The sequence below is a fragment of the Rousettus aegyptiacus genome, unplaced genomic scaffold (genome assembly GCF_014176215.1).
Source record: "Rousettus aegyptiacus isolate mRouAeg1 unplaced genomic scaffold, mRouAeg1.p scaffold_m13_p_1, whole genome shotgun sequence".
NCBI lineage: Eukaryota > Metazoa > Chordata > Mammalia > Chiroptera > Pteropodidae > Rousettus > Rousettus aegyptiacus.
This window is the reverse complement of record NW_023416284.1, coordinates 58,355,870-58,368,133: the sequence shown is the minus strand read 5'-3', so window position 1 is coordinate 58,368,133 and position 12,264 is coordinate 58,355,870. Positions and strand designations below refer to the sequence as shown.

The 12,264-nt window shown below is 37.6% G+C and overlaps 1 protein-coding gene across 1 annotated transcript; it reads right to left on the bottom strand.

The window, feature by feature from the left end:
* Positions 1–335: 335 nt before the first annotated feature.
* On the bottom strand, positions 336–12,120 carry DNASE2B (deoxyribonuclease 2 beta). The gene is given in 9 exon segments (XM_036235640.1): positions 336–816; positions 1,170–1,367; positions 2,682–2,843; positions 5,154–5,235; positions 6,275–6,352; positions 6,354–6,386; positions 6,388–6,417; positions 8,552–8,729; positions 11,624–12,120. Coding segments are annotated over 9 exon segments (1,212 nt in total). The 5' UTR covers positions 11,734–12,120; the 3' UTR covers positions 336–475.
* Between the last annotated feature and the right edge of the window lie 144 nt (positions 12,121–12,264).

Here is a 12,264-nt window from a genome sequence, read left to right as displayed (position 1 = left end):
GTAGTAGCAGCTATAAGAATGGCATTACTTAACTACAAACCAGTGAGAAAGAAATTTAAGAGGAATATGACTAAATAGTATGAAGTACAAAGAGAGAGATTTTTTTTTCCTTCAAAAGTGGGTAAGAGAGAAAAGTTAGGGAAGTTTTCGTGAAGGAGATGAAATTTAATCTTTGAGATGGCCAGTCAATCCACGAACAATCAAGTAAACTAATCTGGAGCAAATATTTTTCTTTTTATTCCTTACATTCTATTTTAGTTATATATAATAGTTTATGTTTAGGGAATATAAATGCAAAGTAGATCCATTGCCACTAATTGGAAGTTAAAATGGTAAACATGGGAGAAAAGCATTTTACTCAATGATATGTGGACTGAAAGTATATTTACAGGCTTTTAACATATAAAGAAAGATCTACCAGAAGAAGCCCCATTGTCAATGTTCAAAATGATAGTACTATGTCTTTTCACCAAGTTTAGCTACAGTTCTCATAATACAAAACTAATTCCTGAAACGCTTGGTAAATACGCTGATTCTGGGTACAAATGAATCCTCCACTTCTGAAAGCTTGGTATGGGCTCCGATTTAGGTCTCCCATACATGTCCAGCGATTTTTAGTGCCTTTTTGTGAAATACACCATTTGGCATGATCCTGATAAGAACTGAAATAGGAATGTCCAGATATTTTAATTGCTTTGATATTGTAGACATGGTAAGGAAGGGAGCAGTTTGAAGGAAGCTCTTGTCTCTTACGCTGCCAGGTTTCTGCTAGCAAGTGCGTCTTCAATCGTTGAGCCATCCAGGCTGCAAAAATGTCTACAGTTTATAAGGAGAAAGATAATGGGATTAGTATTTATACTTAGATAAGTCTCTGAAAATATATTCAAGAATGGAAATCATCATTCACTCCTGATATGCCAATGTCACAAGTACAATAATAATAACATAATTGAGATAGTGAATGACAGAATATTTTATAAATGCTAAAGTAACATGCAAATAAAAGTTATTATTATTACTATGATGATATTGGTGTCTGAAAATGTTCTTTTTCCTCCCTTCTTTTCTACTTTTCTCCCCTGAAAAGTCAGAATATTTTTTCTACACAATCCAAAAACAGTCCAACAACAGAGTTATATAGTATATTGTTTGATGATGGTCTTTCATACCATCAAGAAAAGAATTGGATTTTGCAAAATGGAGAAAGTTTTGTCCCTGGGCTGACTGAAGTGTGACGAGGTGCCGGCCAGGGATCTCTGATAAGTTGGAGCTGGCACAGAGCTTGGGCATGTGAACGAGCTCCTGGAGAAAGGTAGACGGGATGGAACAGCTATAAATCTTTGGGTTGCAGACCAAGACTTGAGAATCTGAAACAAGAAACAATAAAGAAAAATTGAGAATTAAAATGTAAGTGGAAACCTTTTTGATATTATAGACATTTTGTGAATTCAAAAACAAAATAAAACTATTCCCTTTTTAAAGCCAACAGCCTGCAAATAACTTTTAGTTAAAACAATTGACCCTTGTTGACATTTCCTACTTTCTAGGTATGGTTCTACGAGTTTTACATAGATTTACTAGTTAATTCTTGTAGTGACTTTATTATTAGGTAAGTTCTTTTATCATTATCTTCATTTTATAGGTGAATTAACAGAGAATTCATGTCATGCCGAAAGTTGTAAAGCTTGTATCTACAAACCCAGGTAGTCTGGCCTTGGAGACTATATATTTTTTTCTCTTATATGTACATATACAAAAGTAGAGCACTCTCATGTACCAATCATTTACCTCCAAGAATGACCAACTCATCAACATGCACACCTAATCTCTATGCTAGTCAGCTGTCTATCATTACATGAACTACATTAGTCAGCATGGGGCTTGAGTTGGTTCAAAAATCCTTGCCATAAGATGAAAATTGTATGAAAAACACTTCTAAACATCTTATGTCTAGAGGCAGGTCACTCTTTGCCAATGTTTAGTAACCATCTAAGTAAAAAATGATGGTAAACAGTGTTTCTTATTCTTTCCAAAGGCAAGTATTTTGGTCATTTGAGCTTGAGATCTTAAAGAAAGATCATTTGGGGGCTCAGAAAGGTCAGGCTGGCAGCCTACAGGCAACATGAGATTTACACAATTTTCAAAAAAATAAAATTGAGACCATGTTTAAGAAGCAGAAGATTTCCCTGTCTCTCTCTCTCTCTCTCTCTCTCTCTCTCTCTCTCTCTCTCTCTCTCTCTCTCTCTCTCTCTCACACACACACACACACACACACACACCCTAGATTTCTGGTTACTAACCATTAGGTCTGTATTCCCGCAGAGCTACAATATGATTGTGCTGATGTTTTTGAGGGAAACTAAGGAAGAGTCAACATTCCAGTTCATCACTGTCCTGACCGCTATGCAACATCCACTCATTTTACCCATTTCTGTTACCTGCTTGGCTCCTGCAGACATTTTAAACTACTACCCCAATCAACTTCTTAGAATTTTTTGAAGGACCAGGATACCAAGATCCAGAATGTGAGCCTGCTCAAGTTCTAATCATGGCAAAGTCAATATTAGATTGTAAGTATTAGAGTGTCAATCAATAGAGAAATATATCATGACAAATTTATTAATATATCCCAAATCCTTTCTCAAACATTGCTATCTTCCTTAAACACGCTTTAAAGTTACCTATTGCTTCATACTGGTTGTACTTGAAAGTTACGCAGATGCCAGTTTGTCCATTTCGTCTCCCTGTGGGTGGATAATCATAGCCTTCTTCAGGAACTGGAGGAAACTGGGGAATAGAATGAATCAGCCAGAACCCCTGGACTTTGTTCCACAGCAGTATCCCTACCAAAGAGAGTTAATATATGTAAATTGGAAAAACAAAATTCCTTTTAAAAATAGGATTCAAAGTTACAACATTTAAGTTCATTTCTACTTCAGGCTAATATTTTATTAGGCTGATAATCACAAGAATTATGCTTAGTTTTTCAAAGATTTCAAAACCAATTCAGGCACACATTACATTGTCCCATTGCAGATAATAACCTACTACCAAAGAGGATCCAGGGCAGCCACCCTGTGATGAGTTCAGAGAAATTTCATTGAAACCATAAGGAAAATTTGTTTTGCAGAATACAAATTTGTTAAGTTGGAATTTGACCTTGTTAAACTATACAGTCATCTGGCAAGCTTCAGATACTTCTTCACTGCTAAACAGCTAAGCTAGTTTCAAAAGCCAGTAAAAAAAAAAAAAAAAAAAAAGTTGAAAGAGAAAATACCAAATGAAGAAATGTACTTGCAGTAATTTGTTGTAAGAAACGGATGCTCAGTTGTTTGCAGAAGAGTCACCCAATTCCCCAAGTCCGGAAAAAAGAGGCAAAGAGAAAAAAGAGAAGCCATGCTAAACCAGCCCAGTTAATTGTGTTTAGTAAAAATGTCTAGAGGAAAAAAATAACATGAAAGCCAGAAGAGGAAAAAACAAAGATTTTCATCATTTTGTGACCTGACAAAAAGAGCCCTGCCCAGCAGGCATCTATAACTATTTCTGTTTATAAATACATCAGAGTAGTTTTGGTATACTACCTAGACTTTTCTGTTTGCATATGACTATGCAAACATAAAACATTCATGTTTGCCTTATGGTTAAGTGGACACTAAAAGCCTGCTAGTTATTTCTTTTTCAAAAACACACTTTAAGAAGGTACCCTATTGCTCTCTCAGGGCATATAGAAGCAATCCTGTGTGTGGGTAGAAAATGTTCAAAGTTCTGTTGCCTATCTGAGCTGGATGACTTTCAGGGGCTCTCTTCTGCCCAGATGAGTGTACTGTTTGGCTGTAATCTTAACCTCCTGGTATAAATGCCACAGGATGTCAGGGTACCTATTGGCAAAGAGAACTCCCCCACTTGACATCGGGCCCAACTTCCTTTCCAGTCTTTTTTTCAAACCCATGTAACAACTAGCAGGATAAAATTGTGGCGAGAGATTGTTGAAGAAGAAGTTGGGGACTGTGACATATTATAAAAATTTTTGGGTTCCATGCGAATAGGACCATCAGGAGGTAAACTTGGCTAAATCAAAAGCTGTCAATGTTCACAACTTTTAACCACCATTACAAATTTTATTCTTTATCAGAGGTTGCAAACTGGTAGCACACAGGACAAATCTAGCCTGCAAATACATATTATGCTTGCGAAGTATTTTTAAAACATTGAATTCATTGCCAACATTTAAAAATGGGGGAGATTTCCCACAAGTACTAATTTTCAACGTCCTCTGAAAAAGTGCATTCCTATAAGGCACACTGAGTAGTAACTGTTCCTTTAGACTAAGTATGTGCTCTCCTCTTTTCCAATTATCTGCTGGTTTAGCCCACTTTGCTTGCTGACATCACTTGCCTGTTCCTGAAGACATTCGGGTTTGAAACCTTCTGAATACTTGTTGCCATAAAAAGTTATTCATACCATACCAAGTTGAAAAAGTCATAATGATGATTTTATAAAAATATTTTAAAATATGTATTATAGAAAAAGTAGAAAGGATTAAATGCGATCATTTAATGGGTTTTAAGAGTACAGATTTATTTTTGTTTATTGAATTTTTAATTTTTCTAAAATTCATATGCATGCATACATAGTTTATAAGTAGAAAAATACCAAGAATTGCTATAATAAAAATTTCTATGTTATGTAATAATAATATGTAAAAAAAGTAACAAAATTTTTATAATGTAAAAATTCTTTGAAAATAAATTTTCAAAAATGTGTATTACAAACATTGAAATAAATAATGTTTATTGAAATAAACAATGTTTATTTCAATGTTTATTACAGTACAAAGAGCAAATTTTATTCTGTGTAAATTATACCTTGATAAACCTGACTAAAATGTGTGTGTGTGTGTGTGTGTGTAGCTGCTATTTCCAGTAGTCAGTACATGGATTTCTGTTACAAGATGTGTTAAGAAAGTAAGATTTGTGAAAAGCAGATTGCTAAGTCAAATTATATACTTATAACTTGTGGTTTCAATAACTCAAAATAAATCATTAAAAAGAAAAGGTATCTTTTTAGTGTAGAATATAAGAACATTCAAGAGGGAATATTTAAGAAAAGGTTGATTTCCAGTAGGAAAGAAACATTAAAAGCTTTTGTCATACCTTTGGTGTGTCCATACTTTCTGCTGTAATTCACGGATTTAGGGACTCCGTCATTGTATATTAGGTAAGCAGTGTTGTTATTCTGCAGGAACATATTGGTGTTATAAAGGTGTAAATCTTTCACTCACAAATGCTCACAATATTTCTACCAGCTACCTAATCTGCAATACAGAGCTTTCATTCATATACATGAAAAGTCATTCATTTCCCTAAGAGGCAACTTCTCCATCAGTGTGAATTCTGTGACATGCAAGACAAAGGACAGGAAGTCCATTCTCAACCATGCATGGATCTGTCTTGTGTGACAGAAGCCCTGCTGATGTGGGCAATATTACTATTTCTTTTTGTTGCTTTGAACCCATGTTTCTGATTTGGCAGCTAGTGTATAATAAAGAAATACTTAAATATTTGTTCAGGAAATGAAGAAGGAACAACCAGCCAAGGATTACATCTGGGTTTTTTTCCATTGATATTATAGGCACAATGCAGAACTGGTTGTCAGGATCTGATTTCCTCTGCCTACTTTGTGCTTCACAGCTTGGTCATAGCTTTGTGTTTAATCAGATTCTTCAGTCTCTGTTTCTCCTAGCTCCCTGAAAAGGGAGGATTTTTCTTCAATCTCTTTTTGTGCCACTTCGCTTTTCTAACTTGGTATTTTCCCTGCTTAGAAAAAGTGGTGAAATTGAATGCGTGATACTGAACTTCCTCTCATACGACAAAATACTAGTCAATTCTCCAAACAGTTGGCCAAATCTCTGAGTCAAAATGAAGCTATTATTTTGATAGTATCTCTTTGTCATGTTTTAGAAAGTGCTTATATTTGTTTTGTGCCAGTTTCATTTCATTTTTGTCATGATGCAAGGACTTTTATTGAAACTAATAATGTCAATATTAAAAAATCTCAATGACAATAACATAATTAAAAACAGGAAAGGGCAACTCATGTCCTTAAAAAAGGTCCTTGCTTTTCTCTCAGAAAAAAAGTTAATAAATGAGTCTATTATAGTTGCTTAATTATTTGATGTAATCTAAAAACATCTGTGAAAAATGTAAAACAAATCTGTCTAACATTCTTGACTACTGTGTTTAGGAATATCCAGGAAATTAAGCTGTTTTCTTACCCTCATTTTCCCTAATTGACCATAGCTACCATTAGCATTCATATCCTCCTCTGGAGAACTCTGACAGTTAGTTATTCTATAAGCCTGAAGCAAATGTGGCAATGAGGTCGTTGTGTGCCTTTGGAGTGCAATGTGGAGGGGCTCTGGAAAGAGTCAATGAGGAACTCTTTCTTAAAATAGATGAAGTTCATTATTCCAACCAGGTGTGGAACAGCCAGCTAAGGTTATATGGGTGGTAGCCCTAGTGGGGAGAGAGGCTCCCTGATGTAGGAAGAAAGATCATGGATTTAAGAATGGACAGATGTAAGTGTGCGCCTTTGCACGGCTTTATTCCTTTAACACATATGGTAGGTATTCTTTTGATGACTGGTTGTTGAATAAGAGGGGTATATACGGTTTCTGCTCCCAGACCGGCAGAGAGTATATATAGGCATGTACAAACAATTGCAGCATAGTTTGATAAGTGTTATTATGAAGGCGTTTGGAAGGTTCTTAGTTACAAAGGCAAAAGAAGAAAAACCATTTAAAAGGTAACACAGTTATTGGCCTAGGTCACCTTGACATTTGAGATTTAAAACCTGTTGGTTTGATCTTGCATTTTACTCTGTTAGAAGTTCAGTCCCAGGTCAGGAGGCGGGGATTTATGTTCTAAAGGTCACTCTGACACATTGTTCTAGTTTCCAAAAAGCACCCAGTCTCACCTGGATATCACTCACTATTGTCGTTCTCCTTTTGGGTCCATACCAATCAAGTATGGAAATCAGTCCTTTAATGTCATTTTCTTCATAGAATCCATCATTCAAGGCATTGTGCGTTAACGGGTTTTACGGAAGTTCTGAACACTGAACAGTTTTACATTATCATGCTGACCTGCCCCTAATTTCCCTCTATGTTTATTATACTCTTTAATTCCTACCTCCCATCTACCTCTTTTTTATATTGCAGAGCGGTTTAGCTCTCTTACCCTCATAGGCTCCAGGGCTACTTTTGAGCCTCCAAAGATCATTATTATCATATTATATTCCGCAAAACTAAGAACCATCTGCCCTGAGTAAGATAATTGACAGAAACTTCACAATGTTGCCCCCCACGTCCCCTTCCCCACCCACTCCCCAGTCACTGAGATGGAGAAGGGGAACAATATAACTGTTTATTTACTCACTGCTGGCCTCTGCTGGGGGGCTTCACCCCCAACTTTGGAAAGCAGAAGCAGCTGCAGGCAGTTTTGATTTTACATAACAATCTATTAATTCAAAACAGAGTTGTTGTTGAGATTAAATAATTTTCAAAAGCACTTAGAACAATGCTTGACATGTTACAGGTAATCAAACAGCATACAAGTATGTTTTGACTTTGTAACTTGGCTCTGAAGGCTGGTGTTAATGGTAAATGCATAAAGTGAATATCAGCATACACAGTGACAGCTCCCTGGACATTCAGAATAAATACTCCGATACACAAGTTTAACACACTATTGTTGGGATTTAATTAGTTGGCATATGTAAAGACCTAGCATATTGTAAGTGCTAAGTCATTTTACTTATTTACTTTTCTATAAGTTGTTAGGAAATGAGCGTAATTAGATATTAATCATTGCTCAATTTTACTTGTTACCCCTGGTAGGAAAGCATATCTTGTCACTGAACAGCAGATGGTGCCTGGAACATGGGGGGACTGCCCACATTGAGCCAGCAGGCCTACTTACCTATGTCTCTAGCTGGTTAGCTCACTGCCTGATGGAGTCCAGAGAGCAGGTTTAATCTCTATTCAGGCAAGATAGTTCTAGGGTCTTAGACTAGAGTCCTTGCTCTCAACCTACCATTTTGAGAAAGATTAATTAAAAGGAAGACTGAGTGAGACCCTTTACTTATGTCACCACCACACATCACCGCCATGGCATAAACAACCCATGACTCATGGCATATGGATCACAGATCTGTATTTCATTGTAAATATTTTCATTAGAGGGATAAGATAGCAAGTACTGAGCAAATTAGGAGAATTTGGTGCCTGCACACTTCAATATGTAATTAGTTCATATCTCCCCCAGTGATACTGTTGGACACAGTGCCAAATGTGCCAATAAATTTGTTTTGCTATAGAGTCTGATGACATGTTTCCCAGGGTCTCGCTCAGATTGGTTCAGATCCTGAGCTAGCTTACTTCACTTTGTTAGGATTGAAGGGTTGAGTAAGTGAGCAGTTAAAATCTTTTGGAAGCTTTGGATTCTATTTTACGCATGTTATATGATTCAATGAATAATTAACTATAACATACCTTGGAGGTATATACTTCATACAGCTGTTGTAAGGTCCTTCCCAAAACACTCTTGGTGGTATTCATTAATTGCTTACTCCTCCTCCAGCTTCTGGTTGTAGAGTCTAGGTATAGATACTCTAACCCAGTCTTTCTACTTTCCTTGTCTTGCCTTTTAGGTAACTTATAAAAGGCAAACCTAGCAAAAGAGATAATTATGAATTACTAACATTTATTGACTGCTTCCCTGGTGGCAGTCACAGTGTTAAGCACTTAAATATATCATTTCACTTAAGTTTCACAAAAGGCCTCTACATCTAATGAAAGAGATGAGGTCAAGCTCTTTAACTGTTTTTCCCCCACCCTTATTATTGTTCATTTTTAGATAAGGAAATGCAAATCCAATTGGATTTATTGTAAGACATTAACTGGCCTGGTGTGTGGGGTCCCTGTAGTGGAAGTCTATGTGCATCGAGAGTGCCTCATTCTGTTGTTTCCACAGTCCATATAGCTAAAGAGGGGAGAAGGCCAAAGCCAAGGCCTGGACTGGAGAGGTTTTCAATACAATTATCTCTTCTGCCCTAAGTGCTTGGCATGTTCATCTTTGCAAGTAGCTGGCTGGGTCTGAGATTTGGGATGGGGCTTCCAGGTAGGTGGAAGATTCCTTGAGCCTCTGGCCTAAGCCACATTCTTCAGCTCAGTTTATCAGAATGCTCTACTTTGAAGATTCAGGGCCAAGGCCAACTAATTATGTAGACATTTTGCTATCCTTTACTATTATCTCCTGTTTGTATATCTCCTTTGGGTATCACACAGGGAGGAGAGGTGGTGGGCCCATATAGCACTCAGGCATTTTTGGATCATGTAGCTGGGGGTTTCTCCAGGTACCCTATTCACATTTTGTGGCAGATCATTTTTTTGTTGTTGTTGTGGGAGACTGTCCTGTGCATTGTAACATCCAGGGCCTCCACTTATTAAATGTTAGTAGTACTTCCTAATTGTGCCAATCAAAAATGTCTCCAAACATTGCCGAAAGTTCCCTGAGGGCAAAATTCAGATAGGGTAAGCTTCTGTGTGAGAGTACTTGTCTAGCCAAGTACTTTCTAATAGCACAAACTCCACAATTAACCCTCAAAACATTCACAGTGAAGCAAACATTATAATGCATTCACTATTACCACAGCAGTGTCTCAACTGCCAATAAAAGCTTCTCACTCTTTACTTGGTTCTCTTTAATCTAATGCTTCTATTTAAGTAAACTCTTTCCTGCCCTTCCCATGCTTTCTCATGTAAGGGCAAGGTCCCTACATGTGACAGGAAGCAAGAAATTATTCTTTGGTGCTGATGTGACGTTACTCTGCCCTTTAAGTCTCACAAAAAATTGTAGGAGTTTGAGACTGTGTCTCACTGTCTGCTCAGCTGACCATCCTCTGATGGATATTGCTAGGTAACATGTCCATTCAGTGGTGGCAAAAATACATTTTTTAAACTTATCACTATTTGGTGACTCACCAGTGAAGGGTATGTGAACTATCAGTGTGCTGTGGCATACTAGTTGAGAATTAATGCTTTTAAATATTTTTCCTGGGTGATTATTTCCAGTTATACACTGAAGATTCTCAAATCGATTTCTAATTGAGATCTCTATGCTCAGGCCAAAGACCTTCAACTTCGTATTTTTGCAACCAACTTTATGATATTTTGTTCCAAATTTCCTCACTCCCTGCTGTTAGAGAACACATCCTACGGTCGCAGAAGCCAACAACCTGAAAGTCTTTCTTAACTTCTCCCTCGCTCCTACAATCCTCAGCCCGTCCATTACCAAGTCTTCTCAGAGTGTTCCTTCCTCTGTGTTTCCACTACCATTTCTCTAACTTGGGTTCACATCTCTTCTCACCTGTAATGCTGCAAAAGTCCTATTGGTTTCTGTGACTGTAGACTGGTCCCCAGCTAGCCAGCCTTCACAGTAATGCCAAAGCGCTTTCCAAAATGCAAATCTGACCACAATATATCCCTGCCTAATGTCCTTCAGTAGTTCTTTTCAGAAAGCCCTCATGACCTGACCATCATCTATCTCTCTAAGCTCACCTCCTGCCATTTCCTCACATTCTCCTGAGGAGCCAGCAATAATGAACTGCTTCAGACTCTCCCCATCACTTCTTGCCTCTGGATCTCCTCATTGCTCCTTCACTGGCCTGAGATGCCTTTGCATCTCTGTTGGTTTTCTAACTAACACATATTCATTTTTAAAAATTAGCTCAAAATTTTCTCAGAGAAACTTTTTGGGCTCTATGCTCCCCAATGCCCCATCTATGCCCTTACTGCATAACTATGAGCATCTTAAGGGGTAAAACTATGTTCTGTTCATATTTATATTTTTAAAACTCAGCACAGGGCCTGATATGAGCTCAGTAACTTCACTGAGAGGTTGAGTGAGTATGCCTGTGTTCTCTAGTTTAAGCAAAGCTTGATGCCGACCATAATGGCAAATCAAAATATCCTAATTAAAGAGTGAAAAAGTGATCAAAGCTTTAGGAGAATCTATGGCTATGATGCAATGTTCTGTTTAGTCTCTTTAACACTGTGCAAGAGGCCAGTGACCACCCTGTACTTCAAGAGCTGCCTAATAAATGAGGTTTACCAAACAATCCTGTGTATGATCACCCTTCTTTCTCATATTCCTATGGAGAAGCGTAAGCTCCAGTATCAGAAAAACAGTAATCTGCCTTTTCTCCTTTGTCAGTCTCTCAAAAAATATTGGAAGAGTTCTGTTAGGAAAGACCCAATGTAATGAAAGAAAATTGCCAACTGAGAGAAGTTATCAGTTCTACCCCACATCTGCGGTCACTGGTCTTGTCCCGCTGAGAGCAGTGCATCATGCCTACAGGGGCTGCTCAGCTCTTTTTCACGGGGAAGCTCCCTCACGCAGAAGCTTAGCCCATCTGGATATGTGGCCCACTTACACACTTTAATTTCCTTCATTTTAAGGAGTTAAGGTGGAAGTTTCCTTTGGAACTTCACAGTAAACAAGTTTACCTCTGATACTCTGGCTTTCTATTTGCATGGACCAATCTTTACATTTCATTTACCTACCAATCCACAGCTTTGCCTTCTTCATTTCTGCAAGATATTGTCGCCTCCAGGACCCCAAAGAGGCCAAGGAAAAGGAAAGCAAGGGTTGTTCTTTGAAATCTTGCTGTCATTTTCTATGTTACCTTTATTTCATGCCACAGCAGGAAACTTTCCCCGTAGATTGGTGGTGGAGTCTGACTTTCAAGTCTCTCTCAGACTGTGCCAGCTCTGACATTTGATTCCATTTTCCTCTACTGTTCGGGGTTCAGGCATTTTCAGAATGGAACCAATCCCATGCAATCCTGTGATTCTGTCACAGCATGTCAGCGTGACTCTGATGCCTTTGTGCTGATTTGTTGACTGGTTTGCAAAGTCATCAAAAAGTTCTAGAGAGAAAAAAGTGATATACAGTTAACCCTTTGGGGTGAATATTATGTAGTATGAAGTTCAGTAGACGGGAATTTCATGTTGGTAAGTAGATGCTGCATTAAATATATTTCATGTTTTTTTCCTCATGATTGTCTTTCCATGATTAAAAGCAAATGCTTTTGATTCACACATTAAACAGAAATGATTAAGCTTTATGGCTTAGTAATAATTAGGATCTATCACTTGTAATAGTCTCTATCTTAAGGAAACAGTCCCTAAAGGGTACTTCAAAA